Below are 24,718 nucleotides of genomic sequence, written 5' to 3'. Positions count from 1 at the left end.
GTACATATGTAAAGTAGCAAAAGAAAGCTAATTGAGGCTCCCAGCACCACATACATGGAATTGGAAGGTTTCTTTGGCCATTAATATCCATGGTCACTACAGGGGGAAGTGGAGAATACATTTCTGACTATCAAAGATGAATGGTCTACCATGTAGTACAGTCACGTGGGATGACCTCTGACTGTACCATTTGCCAGGAGTGTAGCCATAGGGTTTGAATAAATAGTTTCATTGTGAGTTTGAGGATTGTGTTTTTGACTAGTCATTAGTTTGTTGAAGTCATTTATAGGTCATTTTGTATTAGCAGCATTACACCTTAGGCTTTGTATACATCTCTGTTTCAATGAACAGAGACTCTGGTAGTCTGTTCTGGCAGAGGAGAAGACTACCAGCGTTACCACATCTGGTTCTCCTCCGGATCCCAATATGGTGAATGGGGATCAAGCAGTGGCCACTGGTATCCAACTATCCCTTATATTGTTACTCTAGTATCCTGCTTCTCTGCTGGAACAGACTACCAGAGTTACCTAACCAAGATGTGAACAAAGCCTTAATCTGTATGTATATTTCCCTATAGGTGTCTCCTGAACTTATATCTCTGGGAGTAACACATTGAGGCATGATAATAACGATTTAGCAGGATGTACCATCGTAATACTCCAGGATGGGGTTGTCCTTATCAGGGAGTGGCCTCTGTTTATTTAGGGCATCCTTGGTACTTACAAATTTATCCCTCTCCTGCTTGATAATTGCCTTGTCCATTAGGTGTTACTTTTTCCTGGGATATCACAGATTTTTGTTACTATTACACATGTGGTTCTTGTGTGGTTTTTGTTTGGTATCTCACGGTTTCATGTATTCATTAACTGTTATGGTTTTGAGTCTATGTTTAAACAGTGATGGTGGCATTTGATGATGTTATACCTGTATTTCAGTTTCAATAGTTTTTATTGGTTTAACATCAATAAAAGTTATATTTCTATAGTGTGGTATTTCATTTATCAGTGATGGTAGAGAACTGGTTCTGCCAGACTGGGAGTCTAACTTACATAGTGGATTTCTGTGTTAGCACATACAGATGCTATCCCGCTTTTATTCCTTATAAAAATCCTGAAAATGGAAAACTATATGGAATAGAAAAGCTTAACGTAACCATGTCATCAGGTTCATGCTACATCCCAACAGGGTCCCTCATGAAAGAGAGCCATGTTTTACTTTCAAACACTGCAATGTTTCAGAGAAGACATAGTTTTAAAAGTGGGCATTAGGAGAAGAGTTTTTCATATGTATCATCTTCACGCTCTGCTTGACTTCATTGTCAACATAGCTTTTCTTACTTTGGCTAGCACAAACCAGATGATAAGTTTCCTTTAATGTGCTTTGGCCAAATATCATCCAACTCTTGTCGCCTTATTCTTTTTTACTAGACATACACATGAGTTCTTAGCGGATTCCGGTAATGTCAATTTAAAGTAACAGTTGCCATTTTTTTGTAAATTTTGGTCTTGTCAAATAATATTTATGATCCCACTAGAAGATAGCAATATTGTGGACATTGCTATAAGATATGGAAAATCATCCAGCCATTATGAAAGAGAAGGGCATGCTGCTTTCTCATTTATATAACTGTTAAGTGGAAAACACTACTGTATATGCATGATATACATTCCTAGTAGATTAATATTTGGAATGATGTTATTTACCTCTCTTGAGATATGATGAACAATGGTCAGATGTTGTGAGAGGTGGTATTAGATGTGTGGCACGTAGAGCGCCCACTCTCGGCGATATTCTAAGTTCCAAGTTTATTCCGGAGCTCCAATGTTTGTAGACCGACATGGTTAAATTGTAGGGGTAACTTTAAGTGCGGCCATGGCAGGTGTATCTGCAGTGAGCATATGGTAATTAGTGAAAGTTTTAAATCTGAGGCTAATAATAAAGAATTTGAGATAAAATCTTACTTGAATTGTAATACCAAGCATGTGATCTATTTGGTCACTTGTATGGAATGTCACCTGCGATATGTCGGTTGTACTTCCAACCAACTTAAATCCAGGATCCTGAAAACATATCTCGGATGTGCCCCACCATGAGAGCCGCAGCGTGTCTGCGGTTAGCATGTACTTGGCGGTATGTCATTGTGGGGACACATCTAAACTGTGTGCACAGGGTATAGAAAGAGTGATGACCCCCGTGAGAGGAGGCGACCATAGAAGAAAATTATTAAATAGGGAGGCTTACTGGATGTTCCAGTTAGCCTCTCACTATCCACAAGGTTTGAATAGGAGATGTGATCTAATCTTTGCAATATTAACAGCATACTGAGTCTATGTAAATGCATTCCTGTGACTTGCTAAAACATTATGTCTTTCAATAATATTAGACTTTTTACTTATATGTAATTTTTATAAAGTTGGAATTAAGCAATTTTTTTTTCTAGTATTACATGTGATTTTAAATCATGCTATATGCGCCTCCCCCTTTACCTGTTCCTAATTAGGAGCCTTGGTGGTGTGGGTGTGGGTGTGGGGGGGTTGTGTATATATAGCATGGTCAGTTAAGTTTTGTGTTGTCATGAGCAAGGACCCCCACTAAAATGGTCCGAAACACGTAACTAGTATTTCTTGTGTTGGAATTTTTTTAAAAAGCTGTTGAAATAAAGATACAATTTTTCACTTTGCTAATTGGAGCTGGACTTTTTCAAGTTTGTTGGATTTGGAATGATGTTGAAACAAGTTGATTGAAAGAAGAAAAAGTCCTGTGTCTATTTTGCAGTTAAACCCCCCAAAACAGCAATGAGCTGAACAAAGGGAACGTTGAATTTCTTATGTAAATATTACGTTGCTTGCAGTGTGCAGATGAAGTTTGCCATGCACAAAAGATCATGCAATGCAAACCTATTCATATTAACTGCAAACATTAAAGACAATGGGAGAAGAAATCAAACGATGAATATTTAAAATTCCTTCCCAGTGTTACCGTGTTCAAAGTGAAGAAGCGTGGCAAAAAATCCAGGGCACATCTGTATAAATAAGGCTCAAAGCAGACTTAATTGACAGAAGAGATACAAATGACATTCTTTTACAAGTGCCTTAAGGAAAAATAGGGCACAACATGATGCACATTGGCTGAATTAAGAATTGGCTACAGTGATTAGTTCTGGTCTGTAGATAATCCATTCAATCAGACTGGAATGCTTGGTTCACTACTGTTATCCTTACACTTTCTTAAGATGAGAAGGAAGATCTAGCGAGACATAGATCATAAATTCATCTCCGCACTGTACTACCATACAGTGTAAGGGCAGGAGAACAAAGCCTTATTGTACTGAGAAATTCCTGGGCTTTTCTGAGGGCTTTATGCATTTGCAATATTTTTCTTACATTATCTTTCATTGAAAGTGGTTTATTTTGCCTGGTTTAATACTTCAGCTCATTCCTTTTATACAATTTTTTCACAGAATGAATAGATTTTAAGAAGGGATTTATGTACGTAGGTGACAACATAGCTCATGAACACAATTGTTACTGCACAGTAGGTGTAGCCCATACAGTTTAATAATTTAATGGACCATTTGAAAGAAGTGAATATTATGGGTATTATAACCCCCAAATGGACCACAACTTGCAATTATCAGAATGCAACTTTTACAGAATAATGGAATTTGTTCTCCACTGGGGGAAAGCATGTCTGAACCAGAATTGGGTGCTTCTGGGTTTTAGCCTCCTCAGACTCCACTGTCACATTTGACCTCAGCATCTGAGGAGTTAAATGTACGTGGTTGGCGGTACCACTGTTCGCAGGTATTAGCTGTCTGTTAATTTGTAGTCTGTGACTATGATGACATATGGGTCAATAGTGATGAGCAAAGTTTAGAAAAATCTGATTTGGCTGCTTTGACAAATATCAGAAAGAAATTTGATTTGTTACGAATTACTTTGTCACAAATTTATTTCCATTGTGGGGAGTGGGCACAATGATGGGGAATGGCGATTGAGCTGCCTCCATCGTTTAATCCTTCAGATGCCGCGATCGACACTGATGGACCTGCGGTGAGTGTGATGGCATCACCACATGATCATGACACGGGAGCAGATGGCCTCTCTGCAAGCAAGAACTGCAGGCACAAAATGGTAGAAAATTGGACTGCTAAGTTGCCTGTTTTTGTTTTATTTAGATGCTTTGAAGCAATAAAAATGAATGCTATTTAGTGAACAGAACGCCTCTCCAATGTGCCAGACGCCATTGAATGTGAGCATTTTCACACTCAAGTTGGTTACGACGACTAACTGCAGTCAGGTCCAGACCCCGATGAGGACAACGAGCATGCAGATGAGCTTCCCATTGACGGTTTCTGACAGTTTGTTATGATCCAAATTCTTTGGTTATGCAAACTAATTGTTGCTGCAGCTGTCTGGGTGGCTGGTGGCTTATGGTAGAGAAATAAACATTAATTGCATGGGCAACAGCTCTGGTAGACATTCCTGCAGTCAGCATACCAATTGCACGCTCCCTCAAACGTTGCAACATCTGTGGCATTGTACTGTATGATCAAACTGAACATTTCAGAGTGGCCCTTTATTGTGGGAAGTCTAAGGCCTGTGCAATATTCGTGCTGTCTAATCAAGACCTTAATATGTCACACCTGTGATGTGGGATGGATTATCTCTGCAAAGGAGAAGTGCTAACACAGATTTAGACAGATTTGTGAACGATATTTGAGAGTAATGGGTCTTTTGTGTATGTAGAAAATGTTTTAGATCTTTGAGTTTAGCGCATGCAAAATGGGAAAATTGGAGCAAAACCGAAAGTGTTGCGTTTATATTTTTGTTCAGTATATATGTATATATATATATATATATATATATATATATATATATAGTCCCGAAAAATGAACGGCACTCCAATAGGTTATAAGAAAATAACTCCTTTAATCACCCGTGCGGTGCAACGTTTCGGCTCAATGCTAGAGCCTTTTTCAACCAAAGAACATATACATGTGGTGGGTATATATAGGTGAAACAGCACACATCATCATCATGTGACCCAATCAAAACAGTGGGTGTTGACAAAATTAGCATACATAATAATGAGAAAAAATACATAAAAATATACAATGTACATTGCAAACTAAAAATTGCATAGGTGAAAACATGGTCAATCAATCATTGTGATATAAATTATAATCTGATATCCATGTGTGATCCATAATAACAAACACCATCTCCAGTGTTGACCATGACAAACCATCTTGGTTGCTGGTCAACTGCCCTACCTTTGCCTATCAGTGCTGTTCATATCGGAATACAGCCTTATAATCGAGCATAGTGCCGCAAACCGGTAGGGGCAGTCCCCTTCACAGGGCTGCAGCCCCACCCTTCCAGGCAACATCCCGAAGACCACCACATATCACGTGGCTATCTGGAAGTGGGGGTAACCATGAAAGTAATGCAGGCACCATTCAACTCAAGAGGGATCTCCTCAGGCCGGTGAACCAATGTATGTAAAGGGCAAATCAATCACGATGCTTAAAACAATATAGACTAAAAATAGGATTAGTGTGGCTTGTACCCTTTGGCACTCCTCACTCAGGACAGCATATAATAAATAAAACACTACAATAAGTGTGCCGGATTCCCAATGGATGTGAAGCAGCGGTTCGACTTTGATCTCCATCCCTGTTTTATTTGTGTTGTGCAAGTGATCTTAAAGAGAGAAAAAGAAAAATATATAAAGTATAAGAACATTATAAACAGTATTGCAGCTCTCCAAGTCTACACACCTGAGAACACACCACAAGTCACAGGTCAGAAAAGGCAAACCACCCTCTACATGATATCCCCAAAATTGTATTCCACATTCAATCCGTTGGGCTTAAGGCTGCCCAACCTGTATATCCACAGTAATTCCCTATGTTTCAACAACTTAAGTCTATTGCCACCTCGTCTAGGTAGAGGTATGTGGTCCAAGATCCAACATTTCAAATCATTCTCCCTATGTCCTGCCTCAGTAAAATGTTTGGATACCGGCAGGTCAAGGCGCTTTTTCCTAATACTATACCGGTGATTGTTGAGGCGAGTTTTTAGTTCCGTGGAAGTCTCGCCCACATAAAGTAAATTACATGGACAGGACAACACGTATATAACAAAACTGGAGTCGCAAGTTAAGTGAAACATAATATAATAAGATATGCCTGAACTAGGGTGTGTGAATTTCTTCCCCTTGTGAATGTACCTACAGTTGACACAGCCTTGGCAGGGAAAACACCCAGCCCAGGCTGTGCCAACGTGGTCTGTCTGATGTTACCCTTGGAACCAATATCAGCCCTAACCAACTGGTCTTGTAAGTTCCTAGATCGTCGATAGGAGAACAACGGCGATGTTTAAACTCGGGAATAATCCTGCTACAGGTACCCAATATATCCCAGTGCTTCCTGATGATCCTGTTAATAGAGGGACTTAATTCATTGTACACAAAGACAAACGGGATTCTATCTGGTTTCTGAACAGTTCTTTGTCATTCCTATCAAGGCCGCCTACTCTGTCCCTATTTTGATCAATTTTTTCTCATTATTATGTATGCTAATTTTGTCAACACCCACTGTTTTGATTGGGTCACATGATGTTGATGTGTGCTGTTTCACCAATATATACCCACTACATGTATATGTTCTTTGCTTGAAAAAGGCTTTAGCATTGAGCCGAAACATTGCACCGCACGGGTGATTAAAGGAGTTATTTTCTATAACCTGTTGGAGTGCCGTTCATTTTTCTGGACTATAATTGGGGTAAGAAGCCTATTCCCTTAAGGACGTGCACCCAGACTTGATTATTATCCTGTGCCGCCATTTTTCGCTGATATATATATATATATATATATATATATAAAAAATTGCTTAGCACATTGAATATATTACAACTGTATCATAACCCCTGTAAGTATGGCATACAAGAAAGGAAACCATTGTAAAAGTAAATTCAGAAGTGGTAGGGGGATGAATGAAATGTCATACAATCCATATGTGAAAAATTCACTTTTTAATTAAAAACACACATCATCATGGGTATGAAAAACCACAATGTTGCTGTAATTTGAAAGAGGGTTTGTGGTTGGGCATAATTATGAATAAGTCTCTGAACAGAAATTGCTCTATCACAGTCAAATGTTTTCAGAATTATCTAGTACAGGAACCTGCATTGTGGTATCTGCTGAATCTAAATGTGGATCACACATTCTTTGTTAGAGATATCCATTTCAGTCATTCTCTGTTGCACGCAAAAAGGCTTTCACAGGCACATTATGTTTGGATAACCATGGTATAGAAATGATATGTTTGGTCCATTGCAAAATATTGGTCTGGGCTCTTCTACGTAGGGTGTAGGCCTTGTAAAATAGATTTTTTTTTTTTAAAGAACTAAGATTTCTGGAAGTATGATTCTAAAGATTTTCATCATGAAGTTTAAATGTTAACTTCCAAATCATGGTACTTTCTAGAGGTTCTTTATCAGCAATTAGTAAGGGAATTATCTGTTTGAAAGTAAGTTACTAGTCATACTTTTTTTAGACTCAAAACCATTGAGTGGCCACACATAGAAACATATAGCATAGACATCTCCTAACAGAGTATTGTAAAAAAAAATAAATTGAGATTATTTTGATTCGTCCAATTCTGCAAAAAATATAAAATTGGGTACATATCGATTTTACCCGAATCAAATGTACTTAAAGCCTCTTGCACACAAACGTTCTTTTTTCCATTTCCATTCCGTTTTTACGGGTTCCGTTTGCGGTCAGTATGCGGAACCATTCATTTAAATGGTTCCGCAAAAAAAATGGAGTGTACTCCGTATGCATTCCGTTTCCGTATTTCCGTATATCCATTATGCCGAAAGATAGAACTTGTTCTTTTATTGCCCGCAAATGACGATCCATGGCTCCATTCAAGTCAATGGGTCCGCAAAAAATACGGAATGCATACGGAACACATCCATATGTCATCCGTTTTTTGTAGATCCTTGCACCTTTGTACATGTTTCTAGAAAAATTCTCCCAAATTGAATCTTACAAAATTCTGATTCTAACAAATCAGTATGTCTTTTGCTGTGTTTTGCGGTCTGTTTTTCAAGGATCCGTTGTTCCACAAACAAGATCTGTATGGTTTCCATATGCAATACGTTTTTTGCAAATCACAAATGGAAACATAAAATTTAGAATCATTACTGTAATGTACAGTAATGTTTGTAAACAATAAATACATGGGCAAAGTGGGCATGGATCCGCAAAAAGCTGATGACATACAGATGTGTTCCGTATACATTTTGTATTTTTTGCAGACCCATTGACTTGAATGGAGCCACTGAATATTATTTGTGGACAATAGTAGGACAAGTTCTATCTTTTAGCGGAACAGATATACAGAAATACAGAAACGGAATGCATATGGAGTACATTCAGTTTTTTTGCAGAACCATTGAAATGAATGGTTCAGCATATGGACTGCAAACAAAAACCGCAAAAACGGAACAGAAACAAGGCCGTAATCTGTTCAAGAGGCCGTAATCTGTATCTCCTCTAGAGGTGGCACTGCAGGCCGAGGCATTGAAAATTTGCTGCAACCTTCCACAGACTACTGTCATTAACTGTGGAGACTCAGTTTAGTATGGGAGAACCCTTCTAACGAAAAAGAATTATCGAAAGCAAACAACCTAATTATATTATCATCGACTTATCCTAGTACAGTACATGGTAGATAGCATCTACCACAGAATATTTTGTTGATTTATGTCAACTTTTGGTAAAAAAAAATACAAAAAAAACATATTTTAGGAATAAAACACAAAAACTTGGAAATGACCCAACATTGATAAGAGGATGAAAGATTTAAGAGTATGATGTTACCTGAACCATATACGATGCATGGTGTTGTCTATACAGGTGATTAAGATGACGATAACACATTCCTAGGAATTTGCACACATACTTCATTTTCAGAATGTTCCTTCAAAATGTTATTTACAGTTTAGCAATGTTAAATGTCAGAAAATGAAATATTATTGAGTTTATAGCAGTGCTCCATTATATAGGCCATTCATTATTAATTGTAGTTGAGGCATTTGACACAGATCTAGAAGATTCATATTTAACTATTCCATCTACTTTGCAAATGTCATAAATGCATGTATGGATGCTAACCATAGATAACATCATGTCTAAGTAAGGATGCTCTATTAAAGGCGTTTTTTCTGGCAAAGATAATGATAACCTATTCTTAGGATAGGTCATCAGTATCACACTGACAGCGATCTGAGCTTGAGAAAGACCTCATTGTGTTGGGATAAAACGCAGAAGTTTGGGGTGAATAAAAGCAGGTACACCACCCTTTACCATATCTAGCGTGCTGCTTCTTCTTTGTAAATTTTACATTGTGGGAGCTAGAACCTATGGTCTTGGAGGATTGTACTCAACTTAAATTTGACAGTGCTGCTGACTTTTTCTTCTTTTAGATACATAGATGCCTGTAGATAGATAGATAGATAGATTATGCGATGAATGCTGATAACTGATTTACCTGATTTATAGCGAATTGCTATAAATCAGGTATACCCAAGCCACTTTGCCATCGAGTGCAGCCACATGGAGCTAATGTAATAATGAATACCACACTGTATAGTTTCTCTTCATTGTTAATGGGTGTGTAACACATTTAAACAGGGGCTGTTGATGGTATGGAATTTAGCTGGTTAGGTGGGGGGACAATCTGCATATTATTGTTCTTCTTGTCTGAAGTCTCCTTCAAGTTATTTAACAGCAAACGGAAAATATTAATCAGCTCTGGCATACCCACTTCTCCAACTCCAGCACTCTCCTGCCCTACAGGTGGGAACCCTTCTTCTGCCATCTGCTTTTCCTCCTTTTCCACATCATCTAATATCAATGAGAAAAATGTCATCAAGAACATCCAGCTCCTCCTCTCTCTGCACCTTGATGATTTTTCTAGGACATGAAGACTTTGAAGGATGAGAATGGTCATCATTAAGACCTGGCCCCCCTAAGGAGTGCAGACTGGATGGTATTGGTTGGCACGCTGGCGCCAGAATAATAAAGGCCTCTATCTTATTGGTATTGAATTACATTTCGGGCTGATGTAGGAATAAGTACTCTAAATGTAGGAATAAATAAATAAAACTGACGCATAATAAGTCTCCCTGCATTCTCCCTACCATCTCCCTCTCCAATATTCTTCTATTAATCATTTTCAGCAACACTGTCCCTAGTGCACGAGCACGTGCCGCGTTTATCCCTATGCTTAGCTCACAGGACAATGGAGGAGACCACGTGGGATGAGGGTTTTATAGGGCTGTGACATCATTACTTTCACTTTGTAACATATGCACCCACCATTTTAGGAAAAACTGATTCATTACCATGAAGCATGAGGAAATTCAGATTACTTGCTAATCAAAATTTTTTAAAACTTCGTTCCGAATTCAGATTCAAATACTTCACTTTATTCAACACTACTGATAAATAATTAGAACATTGACTGAGTAGAAGAAATATTATAGTAAGTAATGCTTTGTAATGACATTCTCACTTATGAAAGGCATCTTTCACCTCCAAATAATATTTCACATCTCACATATTTCAGAACTATAGCCCTGAACATGCAGATACTGTTAGTGTTGAGTACAAATATTCTAATCGCAAATTTTTATTACGAATATCGGCACTTCGAGAATTCGCAAAAATCTTGAATATAGTGCTATATATTCGTAATCACAAATATTAAAAATTTTTTAATCAGTACTACTGCTTCTTGCTTGTAGACCAATGAGAAGGCTGCAATATCTTTGTCAGAGCTTAGCAAAATCCCTAGCAACCAATAGGAAATTTGCCTACCCCTTACTATATAAGAAACTCCCCAGCAGACATTTTCTGCATTTTTTTTGCAGTTCTGAGAGAGAGAGAGAGAAGTCACACTGCTGTGCTCTGTGCTTTGCAGACTCATCTTGATCCTTATTTAATTACATTAGATAGTTAGTTAGCTCATATATATATAATTCAGATAGTTAGTGGGAGATATTCAGTGTAGGTTAGACAGTGATATAGTGTAGCTGATAGGTTCCAGTGCAGCGTGTTAGGTAGTGTGGTAGGAATTACTGTTTCTCTGCTGTCCATACATACATGCTACAGACATAGTGCTGTGATGTCACAACAATACTTAGTGCATCAATCAGTAATATCTACTCTATCTACTTAGACCTAAGAAAATGTGAAGTTTCATGTATTGCAAAAAAAAAATATACGTGCATCATTAATGCCGATTTGCGCAATCGCAAATATATTGGAGCAGCATTCTATCTGCATATAAAGCTATTGTTCTGCCATGCATGCAAAATTTAATCAAAAAATGTAAAATTTTTGATAAAAAATTTAAAATTTCAGTTCTTCCTCACACTTACGAAAGTTGCTGCCAACCATTTTCTTCAGGAAACTTCTAGCAGCTTGACAAATGTAACAAAAGTGAGCCACTCCTGTATTGAGCGCTATAAGCGCAAACAACATTGCAGATTTTCACAACCAAGAAAATAATGACTTGACATTGGGAATTCTAGAATTTGCTAATTTATGGTGAATATTAAGCCATAAATTCGCTAAATATCGCGAAAACAAATATTGCCTATGCCGCTCATCACTAGATACTGTACAATAATCCTGAAGATGCATGTTTTGCATTTATCTCCAAATCATTTTACCATACCTATTAGAAAATTATATGAAAGCTCATAGCAGGCAGATAAAGTGGACAGATTATATGATTTATCCTAATAAATGCATTTTGTGAGGCCACCCATTTAGCTCCAGCATGTTTATGCACTGAGAAAAGCTTAGTCGGTCTTGCACTGCCCCTCAACCATCTGCTTACTTAAATTGTCAAGATGATCTTATCAGATAAGACTTTAGACTCTTAAGTCTTTTGTCAATTCACATATGGAATCAACCTGTGGACGCCTCAAAGCTATATTACTACCATTTTTTTTTTTAAATAAATTTCTTAATATATTCATGATGGTTTTTCATGTTTTTTCACATGACATTGAATTATAGAGCTTGACAGCAAGTTTTCTACCGTTATAACCTCCTTTTTAAGCAGTAAGGCATGTGATGAAAGCCTGTGCTTGACCTTAACATGTCTGGAGCATTTTATTTCATTGAATTTAAAATCTTGAAATCACATATTTCATTAAAATGCCAAAGAAGTACTAGGTTTCAAACTGTTTCGATTAGTGAGGATCATGGACCTAAAAAGTCTAGAATTGGTTCTTATAGCAATAATGTAAACTTCTTAGCACTAGTTCATATCACCACATGGCCCATCCTTATGGCCTGTGTTGTGGTATACAGGCTCCTTATATACTAAATATACTGCCACAGGGTGCCTTTGTACTTTACTGTATTATAGAAGAATTTTACCTGTGACTATCTCTGTAATAGCCATGCATATCATTTTCGGTGTCCTACAGACTTCCATAGGTGCTGTATTACTGCTCTGTACATCTCAGTATAGTATAGCATTTTAATAATAAAACAAACCCTTAAATGGTGAAAAACAGCTATCATATTTAGCATTAGTGATTGAATTCTGCAATCCCACCATGACCTGTTGTCATTGAATGCAGTCACCTAGATGATGAAATATACTAGGGAACCCTAGAGCACATATGCTTTATCACTAAATATGGTCAGATGAATAATGAGGACTGAGGACACCTGGTTTGCCAGGAAGTTAAAGGGTCATAGGTCTTAGATTCCTAATTTTTGTGATGTTTTGACACATGTAGGTTCTGTGATTTCAGTATGCTTGAAAGTTCACCTCTGGTTTAGAGATGTGCAAAAACCATTAGGAAACGGAATACACAACATTTCCTTACATTAATATTATTATAATAATTATTGTTGGAGATGCTCCTCCTGGTAGAGCAGACTAGCCAAGGAAACTGAAATTGTCACATCTACTTAATCAGATAAAAAAAATTAAAGGAGAAAGACCATATTCTGATTTATCTATCCCAGACAGTTCTGCTGCAGTGTTAATCTAAAAAGCACTGTCTTGGAATAAAACATTTTAATAGTCTTCTATTAAGACTTTCTGAGCAGACAACAGTATCTTAAGATGTATTTCTCTTTTCTGGATCGAACAGGGTTTAAATGGAGAGTCTAGTTTTTGCTTAGCATTTTACCCTGTACATTAAACAAATAAAATGCAATTGAGGGACACTCTTGCAGCATATGACTTTATACGAACTCATGCAATTTACTAATGGTTAGTTATTTTTCCTTATAATTCAGATCCTCTTTTGGGACTTTATCATGTACAATGGATCCCTGAATCATGTGCACAGAATGAAACAAAGGGACCCGAGAAAGCTGTAACCCAAGTAAGTTATGGTTAAGAATATTGAAACTGCAATATACAGATATGTCCACCATTACTTTTGCTTCTTATTTGTTTAGGGACGCCAGTTTGACAAAGAACAAATTCAATGTAATATCACAATAAGGTAGAGAAATCCTTAAAGGGGTTGTCCAAGTTATATTTATTGATGACCTATCCTCAGGATAGCTCCTCAATATCAGATCGGCTGGGGTCTGACACCCGGCACCCCCGCCGATCAGCTGTTTGAAGAGAAGGCACGTGCCATGCCAGTGCCTCTTCACTGTTTACCTTCTAGCAATTGCATCTGCCGCGGTGAGCAGGTGTAATTGTACCCAAGCCGTTCCATTCATTTCAATGGTATGGATTGCTCATATACAAGTGTATACAAGGGCGAAAGTCCCTAGCTTATGTACGTGCAGGGGCCTAAAAGGAGGAAACAACAAAGGGAGAAAACAAAAGACAAGGACAAAAAACACAGAAGCAACAAGCTTCCCAGGCTGGGTAAAACCACAACTGAAACCAATGGAAGCCAAGGTCAAGACCCAGGAGGTAACAAGGGCACAAAGGGGTAATTCAAGATCGAGGGTCAATACAACCTGAGGTCATTAGCAAAGAGGTCGCATCAGTACAAGGGGTAACAAGATCAAAGTCAAACAAAATTAGTCACATATGCAGAGAACGCTAGTAAGATAACAAGGCCAATCACAGGCAACCTGTGGCCATCAGGCTACCTGTTTAAATAGGTCTAATTGATGGGTAACGTGACGTGGCCAGCGTCAAGTGACCCATGTCCAGCACATCAATACACCTGAGCGCCGACTCATTGACATCAGCACTCAGTTCTTCCCCTGCTCGTTGTCTAGGGGACAAAGGACTTGTTACCATGGAGATGAGGATGCCGGCCGCTTCCTCGCTCCTTTTCATGAATGGGATGTCGGCGGCTCTGCAGAAAGAGAGAGCTGGTCGCCGGCTCCATGTTACAGTTATATTGAACTGGAGCCCTTGACCAAATTCAACCTAATGTAAATGGGACATATCTCTATGTTCAGCCAAGAGCAAAGGTAAGGAAGGATACATCTGTAGATAATCAAATAAGATGAATTAATGAGAACCAGTGATCAAGCATTTGAAAATAAATGGGTTTTCTGCTATAGATTATGCCTGGTTATATTATGGCATGTGGAGTTAAGTATCCTTGAGAATCTAGTTGTGGTTTTGACGGAGTTCACTTCAGTACAAAAAAAGGTGGGTATTATGGCCATAAGATATTCCATTCCAAAATAAATCCTTCTTAGATCCCTAAACGGCTTGTAACACAGCTACACAATATCATAAGATAGCGGCTCCAAAGGTAAACCTTCGTATAATACTAATTTATTAGAGGCTCAGTAAATATGCTAATTGGTTTTCATATCAAATTGATGCTTGGCCTTCTGTGCTCATATTTTGATGCATCATGCCATTTCATTATGTTCTATTGTTAAATGAAACCATTAGCAAGCATGAAACTCTTGGATGTCAATAGCACTCCCTTATTTATACAGTATTTTGTAGAGGCGTTATTGGTGTATCTTAAGCTGACCTTTTATGCTGGCTCTAATTCCCTGCTTGTTTTGCTTGGATGAACATTCACATTCAATGCTGCACTATACCAGTTATTATCACGTCATGGGAATTCTTTCTGTTGGAAGTAAGAAACTTTGATGCGGGGCAGCCCAGGTGATTCACAGTATGCTGCTGAAAAAGCCAGCCCTTCCAGGACATTTTAGTAGCCACCCACAATGTAAACAGACCTGCTATTTTTATCGTAAAGTATTATAGTCTGATTTATTAATGCAAAGTAAGAACAGTCTAGGTTCAGGCAACACGTCTGGGCTGTAGTAATATAACACAGATATCAGTAGTTACCTATAACACTGTGCATAAAATTTAATTAGCTATATGTATGAAAGGAAAAAGGTACATATAACAATGAACATTTTATAGCAATGTCTAGTCCCCAACCCTTCAAGTAATATTCATACATGCAATAATATTTCATTGCCTATACTTTATAATTATTTTATTCTTGCAGTAATAGCGATTAGGACTGACTTACTAGTGAGATTATGATAGATATGGTTAGTACATGCTTATACACAGCTGGTAATAAGAATATAAAAGTATACAGCATAGGTGGCAGAGCAGCAGACTGAGAGAAAGAAGGGATTTTCAGTCTACTCCAAACCTCCAAACTCCCAGTAGAGAATGCAGCCAAGGCTTTGAACAAACTGAGTTCCAGCCCTTTATCAGAAGTATACATTGGCAAGAGTTCCCAATCTATAACTATAACTCCAGTTGTTCGCTCTAAATTATTCCATTTTATATCATATCTACAATATATATATATATATACTGTGTGTGTGTATATATATATATATATATATAAAGAGAAAAATGGCGGCACTGGCTACAGAAAAACAAGGCGGGTGCGGCACTGGCTACAGAAAAACAAGGCTGGTCACGAGCTTGAGGAAGGCTCGTGACCAGAGCCGAAACGTTGCACCACTGGGGTGAATAAAGGGTTCACCTGCTTTTACTTATTGGAGTGCCGCTCTTTTTTCTGATTATATATATATATATATATATAGATTTATATTTATGTGAAACTCGAAAAATTTAAATATCGTGCAAAAGTCCATTTATTTTAGTAATGCAAATTAAAAGAAATTTGGCATCTTAAAATTAGAATTTTGTGAAAAGGTTCAATATTGTAGGCTCAAAGTGTTAAACTCTAGTCAGCTAATTAACCCATACCCCCTGAGCAAAGGGTACCTTAAAATTTGGGGTTTCATAAGCTGTAAGCCATAATCATCCAAATTATAACAAATAATCTCATGTTAGTTTCACCTTTTAAGTTGCATTACTGAAGTAAATGAACTTTGCACGATATTCTAATTTTTCAAGTTTCACCTGTATGTGTGTATATATATATATATATATATATATATATATATATATATCGGTCTAGGATGCTTACTTGGAAAATACGACTACAGTCCCATGCCATAGTTCCATAGAGCTTTATATAGCAATATCATGTGACTTCTATGGTCAAATCATATCAAGTATAATGTGGAAATATCCTTTACCACACTGCACTGTAACAGTAAGAAAACAACTCTTCTCTAATGTAAAATGCTTTTAAGATCCTAAAAACTGTATATTTTTATATTGCAACAACAATATAAAAATAAAACAAATACTTTATTTATCCTGTATGGTTACCATTGTAGAAAAAAAACAAAAAAACAATGGCAATATTGTTGCCTTGCTTATGCTACCAAAACAAATTGAAAATGGCACCAGCTAAAAGCTAAAGGAACTCCCACAAAACAAATAAGGCTACTTTCACATCTGCATTTTGCTGGATCTGTCAAGGGTTCAGCAAAAACGCATCTGGTATATAATACAACAGTCTGCATCTGTTCAGAACGGATACAGTTGTATTCTATCCCAAATGAAGTAGATGGATCCATTGCTAAATCCATTGTAAGTCAATGGGTGCCAGATCCTCAAAAATTCTGCTTGCAACACTTTTGCGTGCATCATGGAATGCAATAAAATGGGATGGAATTCATTCTAGTGCACTCCGTTCCGTTTGGTTCTGTTTTGTCCCCATTGAATGGGGACCAAACTAAAGCGTTTCTCCTCCGCTTCTGAGATCCTTTGATGGCTCTCAATAGCAGCTAGGGAAAGCGCAAGTGTGAAAGTAGCTTAAACTACATTAAAGCTTTATTAATGGTAAAAAATATACATACAGTATATGGCTGTTGGAACATGACAACACAAAGCATTTTTTAACGTTTATAAAATATAATGTAGAATGTTTATAAAAGTAGTAAAACAGAAATAAAAAACTATATGAATTTAGTGTCACTGTAATTGCTACAAAAAGTTCTGGTTTTGGAATGCGGTGAATAAATAACAACAAAAAACTTTTTAATTTTAAAGGTCTAATCTAGGTAACATCCTCAAGGGTTAAAACATAATTTTAAAGAGTTTTTAGATGCCAGTCTAAATAACCTCTATACCAGCTTCTACATAACTTTGACGGATCCTCAGCCACTTCTAAATGTAAGACAGCTTCCTAGCTGTCTTACACTTAGACCATTTTCTACGCCTAATTCAGGCATAAAAAATGGGTAGCCCCTTTTTTAGACCTGGCACTAGCAGAGAGAAGTTGAAGATTGCAGTGCAAAAGACCTTTGCACCACAATCTGCACCACAAATAATACTAATTTAGATGTATTTCTGTTTGATAAATGACCACCTGAAAGTTTATAATATGTTTTAATCAATGATTGCAATGGTGGTAGTTAGTGATTCAGATATTTGTTTAACATAATATGAGAAATTATCCAAAGTAAGCATTGTCTGCAACAAACAGATTATCAGTACAAGTACTGTCTATTGTTCATTTTTACTTATTTTTGTGTGTGAACCAAATGTGTTTTCCCATATAGGATCATCACATTATCCTGCCAGGATTATTATTTTCATGCAAGTACAAAGTGACAATACAGCCAGCTAGATCTAAGGGCCACTTAAAAGCTGAAAGCATATTCTTCACAACGCCTCCCTGTTCAGGACTGAAAGGCAAAAGCCACAAACACATCAACTGTCCAACTGAAGGAGGTAAGAAATAGTCTGACCAGAAACTGGGATCAAATAAGTTTATTTTGTGTTTTGGAACAGTGTTGCTCCATTTCGAAGAATTGTATCAAAATGAATCACATAATTGGCCTGTCTTTGCCATGCTGTTTTCCATTAAATGTATAATATTATCAAGTGTTGAACGTTTCGTTAAAAGCACCATATGTGAAATGGATATTTTCAAAGGAACTAAAGTACAATACACCACATTATGGGCTGTATCTGGTAATTAAGTGAATATTTAGTTGCAATAGGTGACATAACCCATGTTCCTAAAATAGCACAGCTTCTAGAACAAAGCAAACTCTTATTGATAATTTAAGATAATTCTTTCAATGACTCTGTCTATTAGTAAGTCCAGTTTTTTACTTAAAAACATATTTTCCTTTTTTGTTATGTTTTACAGTGCTTTGCAATAAAACTGATTAGAATTTTTAACTCATGATTACATCACTACTTCAGAAGGTCCCCCTATATATATGATATAGCGTCACTAATGGCCCTGACCAGCAAAAGTGCCGATCCTGGCCGTTCAATAGTGACTCTGGCATCTCAGTGGTTTAGAGGGAGCGAGCTCCGTCTGTCACCCATCTGTAAGTCGCAAATAAGATTGTGATGGGCCGATATATTTGTATATCAGCCTGGGGCTTAATGAAAGCTCCAGGCTTGCCATAAGTGTATGCCTAGCAGGCTGAGCCTCTCTGCAGCCTGCTAGTGTCTGTCAGTACATCACTGACAGTGGATCTTTTTCTTTTGTTTCACAGCACTGGGCATTGGAGCTTTGAAGATGGAATGAGTGCACTGTAGTACAGCTCTAGGTCTACGAAGCATGCCCTGGAGCTCTACTACAGAAACTTGACTCTCAGTGAGAGGTAGCCAAGATGGGAGCAGGCACTCATGAATGACTATACATGCTCTTGCAATCTCAGTCACAACAGATGCAAGTAGTGTTCCTTGTACAGCACAAGCCAGACACCATGATAAACAATAGCTATGGCCTTATTCCCTGGCAATGCGCAGAGTAGAATGAGGTAGAAGAATGAATAAAGCCCTTAGAGGGAGGTACTTTAGCGTATACATTGCAATAAGTGCCTAATATTCCTCTTTTTGCATGTTGGGACCTATTTAAAAAGATTGGACAGCCATTTAAATTTTTACATTTTCTGTATAAAAAAAAGAGACTGTGAACATCCATTCATGAGTAATTACCTGGCAACAGAACCACTATAGATCTCTACTTTTATGTGTTTACCAATGTAGTCACCCACTATTCTGCAGCACCTTTCTTGGTGTGCCACCATCCTTTATGTCCCTAGCTGTTTCACAGCATTCGTCAGATATATTAGGTAACTTTTTTATTATTTTTAATTTCAGCAGTTTTTTAAGGCTTACAGCTGGATAAAGTTAAAGAGGTCCAGCACAAGAGACTGTGTGCAGCTTTCTGTTACAGGCTTTCTTTTACTATATTAGATAATGTTAGTTGTACATTTAATGTTTTGTATCCCTCATTCCATATACACACATACCATTATATATTAAATAGGAATTGAAGGATTTTAATAGATTTTATTTTATTTTTATTTATTTTTTTGAGGTGCCATAAAATGTAGTGTTTATGCAAACTAATGCTATGTCTGTAATTGAAAAGGTAATGTAAGGCTAGATACAACAGAGAATGAAAGAAGTCAAGAGGAAAAAATTCCCTATATTCCTATATTTACCAATTCTATTGAAACCCTCTATGCAACTTGAAAATGAAAAAACACCTGGCTATACCCAAAGAACATTTTTGTACTACTAAATAAACTTATGTAGCTTTGATGTTCTTGGAATAGATTCCCTTGTATCATAATGGAATGTAAACTCTTCAAGTTTTTTGGGGTTAAGCAAGTCACTTTTATTGCAAATCATTTCCAATTGATGTTTAAAAAACCTAAAAGCACAGAAAAAATAGAGACCTTTTTTGTGTGTAGTGAGGTGTTGAAGTTCAGTTAGCATGCTTTTATACCCCTGTTGCTTTTACAGAGATTTAGCATTGAAGTTTACTGTAATTCGCAGAAATGTTTGTGAAGTCCTGCCAGATATTGGTAAAGGCTTTCATTGTTGAAAAATATGCCCTTACTCAAGGAGTTAGCTCATTTTCGTAATGCATTTGGAGAACTTACAGAACATTATTTGCCTTGCAAAGACAACATTGAATGCAAAGAACAAATATTAGAGACAAAGAAAATAGAAAAAAAATATTCTCTTATGATCCAATTTCACTATGAATTACATAGGATTACTTTGTGAGTTCTATATAAACATGTCCCTCCTAGATGCAGACAAGGTAATGACATTTAGTAAAAAGTGTAGTCAATTTGTGCATATAAATGTTTTTAATGTACTTAAGACTTAGAAATGAGTTTACACTGGCAGCTGGAATGCTATTAAAAAATAGGAAACAAAGGCCCTGATCTATCACGCCTTGACTCCAGGGTGAATGGGCTCAAGTGCAAAAATGTTGGACTTTTTGCATTTTTACACCTCTCACTCACTCTACTTTTAAAATATAGGTGAGAAGGTGGGTGTGGTTAGCTGTATAAATGGGATTCACTACAGATTTATCATTGAGACTTTTTTTTAAAGTCACTAAAAAGTCACCATGTCACTCCAGTAGGAGGGTGGAGTGGAAAACTGGAGTCGCTTTTCTAGACAAAAGTCTTAGGTTGAAGGATAAGACACATTTATCAAACAACATGCAACGTTTGATAAATGTGGCATAAAGTACACCAAAGAAGACTGAAGCAAAACCGACTTCAAATGTTTCCCACAGAATAAATTCCCAGAGTAAGGATTATAACAACCTAGCAGTGTGTCTTGTGTTAGAGAGGTTGTCTCATTAAGACAACCCCTTTTTAGAAAATAACCACTTGCATGATCAGCTGATCACTGTATAGTATATTAGTATGAAATAATGTAATTGCACTGCAAGGACAATTTCAGATAAGAACTGGATATGGTCTAATTATGGCATTGTAACTATGGGACCATTCTTTCAGACCACAGATTTGCATCTAATATATAAAGCTGAGTGTATGTATGTATATGTGTATGTCCACTAAAGGAATCTGCACCTTTGCATTTACAATCGCAGATTTGGCACACAGGTACATCAGGTTTCCAGGAAGGTTTTAGACCAGGTCTCAGGTCTCTAGCACGTATTGTTCCTGAGATATTCCAAAAAAATGCAAAATGTCACATGACATGACCTACATTAGCCAATAGAAGCCTGCAGGTCTTTCTCCTCATATCCCAACTGCCATACACACGATCACATGACCCTTATCAGCCAATAGAAGCTCACAGAAGCTACATACACACAGTTTTAGACCAGGTTTCCATAACAACCCAGCCATTTTTCTTCACTGCTTTAGGTCAGCTTTAAAAGGGCAGGGAGTTGTGGATGACACAGTTAAAGGGACAGTCTGCTAAGGAGGTCAGTGTTAAGGTGCACATTGCTGTAATGGACACTGTTAAGGGGGCGGGGTGTTGTGGAAATTACTGTTAAGAAGATGGGGTACTGTGGAGGTCACTAATAAAGGGGCAGCTGATGTGGAGGTCACTGTTAAGGGGACGGGATGCTGTGTAGGTCATTGTTAAAGGGGCGGGCACTGTGAAGGTCTCTGTTAAGGGGGAAGAGAATGGTGGAGGTCACAGTTAAGGGGATGTTCCGCTATGGAGGTCAGTGTTAAGAGGCGGGGTGCTGTAGAGGTCACTGTTAAGGGGGCAGGGTGTTGTGGAGGTCACATTTTAAGGGAACGGTGCTCTGTGGAGGTCACTGTTAAGGGGCAGATTATTGTGGCAATCACTGTTAACGAGATGGGGTACTGTGGAGGTCACAAATAAAGGGCCGGCCACTGTGGAGGTAACTGTTAAAGGTACGGGTGCTGTGGACATTACTGTTAAGGGTGGGGGACTGTGGAGGTCACTATTAAAGGGGCAGCAGCTGTGGAGGTCACTTTTGAGGGGGGGTTTGTGAAAATCACTGTTAAGGATATGGGGTACTGCGGAGGTCACTAATAAAGGGGCGGCTGCTGTAGAGGTCACTGTTAGAGGGGGTTGCTGTGGATGTTACTGTGAAGGGAGGAGGGGACTGTGGAGTCCACTATTAAAGGGGCAGCGGGGTACTGTGAGGTCAATGTTAAGGCAGTGATGTCACTGTTAAGAAAGCGAGGCACAGTGGAGGTCACTTTTAAGTGAGCGGAGTACTGTGGCAGTCACTGTTAAAGGGGTAGTCGCTGAGGAGGTCTCTGTTAAGGGGTCTGGAATGGTGGAGGTCACAGTTAAGGGGACTGTAACCTATGGTCAGTGTTAAGGGGCAGGTGCTGTAGATGTCACTGTTAAGTGGGTGGGCCCCTGTGGAGGTTACTGTCAATGGGGTGGGGTGCTGTGGAACGCACTGTTAAAGGGGCAGGCTGCTTTGTAATTCCAAGTTAAGGGGGTGGGCTGCTATGGAGGGGAGGTCCCATTTTAAGGAGGCTGGGCACTGTGGGGGGGATCAGTGGTAATTGGTGAAGGGTGTTGGAGGTCACTGTTATAGAGGTCGGGGATACTGTTGATATCTTTTAACAACACACACAAACATTAAATTAAATAGATGAAATATGCCCATGCAAAGCTGGGTCCTTCGTCTAGTTACACATGTTTTGCTAAATATATTTTTTGTACTTGTGTTCTTTGGGCAACCCCCTTTTGTTGGTTCTTTAGATTAAAAGCTGATTGCCAGGGATACTGACAGTAAGTGTTCAATATTGCTACAGCACCACCACAGGAGAAAAGAAGCATTGCATAGTTTTCATTTAAATAAAATGGGACGGTTCATATAATCCACAGACATGTCAGGTTTTTAAAAGTGAGAGATGCTCTATGCAGCCATTGGAATATGAATAATTGTCTTAGTTGGGCGATTCCTTTATATTAACTCAGCATTCCCTTATTGGGCATTTACAATAGGATTTTGAACCCAGACAACCACTTTAATAATGTATCAACAAATTATCTTCCAATTTGATAACTGACCCTAAAATAGAAAAAAAAAATCCTATTTTGCTCCTACTGGATAAAATTCAATTTAAATTATAAAGTGGAATGCTCTTGATAGAATTCTTGATGTTTACGGCATGGTTTATTACTGTTCATGGACAGCTTTTCTGAATTTAGAGTAAATTTTTTCTACCCGTTCATATGATTTTATAGATATCTACACTACCTGTTTTACATTCAGTATAGATTATAAACCCATCTGTAGATATTTATATATTCATGCCAGGCTGAAACAAATTCAGTCTATGTATACATTATTTATACCTCCATTTCTTTTACAATTAACATATTAAATTTATTTAGGCTACATGTGAAGTAGGTCACAGAAGCCACATTGAAACACATTAATAAAATGCTGTCAGATCATTCTAATCTTTCTTACAGTTTATAAATCTATATACTGTATTAATTTAAGTAAGATAAACTTAACAGTGTAGATATTATTGCTGTTTCTGTATTTCTCACTTGTATTTTAGTCATAGTATGACTTATTGAAATTTGTCAATTTTTTGGGGTTCTTTTAGGACAAGTTGTCCCTAAAGTGTTGGCAAAACCTGAAAATCTATCTGCTTCTTTTAATGTCCAAGAGGGAAACATTACGGGACATTTTTCATGGAAATTATCCAAATTAAACCTTCATCAACCTATGACAGGATTCCAAGTCACATGGGCAGAAGTCACAACAGAAAGCCGACAAAACAGCCTACCAAATAGTATAATTTCACAGTCTCAGATATTGCCAGCGGTAAGTGTGAATAATCAAAGGGGTTGTTAAAAGTTAGCTCCTATTCACAGGAGATTACTATTAGATTGATGGGGTCCTACCTTTGGTACCTCCACCAATCATGATAACAGGTACCCTTCAGAGCCCCTTGAAGTGACAGGTCTGGCATGCAACCTGTTGCTCCATTCACCTCTATGATAGTTCTGGAAATAGCAAAGAGCTTTTCTCTGCTGTCTCATGGACTCCTGTAGAGATGAATGGAGCAGTGGTGCACATTTTCAAACTGCTGATCCATTAATTTCGGGATGCTCCGAGGGGTACAGGGTACCTGTTCTCATGATCGATGCGAGTCCAAGCAGTAGGACCCACACCTATTCAATAGTTACCCCCTATCCTTTGGATAAGGCATAACTTTTAACAGCTAGAATACCCTTTTATTTTTGCATTTGCATTGTATTGTAGCCCTTTGGGAAGTCTTTTTTAAAAAGTCTTACATATATTATCTATTTCAAACAGGATCATTATGTTCTTACGGTCCATAATCTTAGGCCTTCAATGCTTTACCGACTGGAAGTTCAAGTTTTAACAACCGGAGGTGAAGGTCCAGCTACAATAAAGACATTTAGGACTCCAGATATACTTCCCCCTTTACCTCACCGTAAGTAAATTTTTTAAGCCATCAGTTAGTAGCTAGCAGGGGGCCTCCTAATCTCTGGCATCCCAAGCACACGATTGGTCTGCCACTATCGATATTAACAAGCCTGGTCCCTTTTTCT

At 37.8% G+C, this 24,718-nt stretch overlaps 1 protein-coding gene across 1 annotated transcript in view; it reads left to right on the top strand.

Annotated features, from left to right (window-relative positions):
• ANOS1 (anosmin 1) overlaps positions 1-24,718 on the top strand; it is a 195,979-nt gene that overhangs the window by 154,008 nt on the left and 17,253 nt on the right. Inside the window, exons 10-13 of the mRNA XM_044287280.1 lie at positions 13,351-13,439; positions 17,944-18,115; positions 23,743-23,963; positions 24,459-24,600. Coding sequence (XP_044143215.1) covers positions 13,351-13,439; positions 17,944-18,115; positions 23,743-23,963; positions 24,459-24,600 — 624 coding nt within the window. The remainder of the gene's footprint in view (positions 1-13,350; positions 13,440-17,943; positions 18,116-23,742; positions 23,964-24,458; positions 24,601-24,718) is intronic.

Source organism: Bufo gargarizans, chromosome 3, assembly GCF_014858855.1.
Source record: "Bufo gargarizans isolate SCDJY-AF-19 chromosome 3, ASM1485885v1, whole genome shotgun sequence".
In the NCBI taxonomy this organism is placed as follows: domain Eukaryota; kingdom Metazoa; phylum Chordata; class Amphibia; order Anura; family Bufonidae; genus Bufo; species Bufo gargarizans.
The sequence above is the reverse complement of the archived record's forward strand: the minus strand, read 5'-3'. Positions and strand labels throughout refer to the sequence as shown.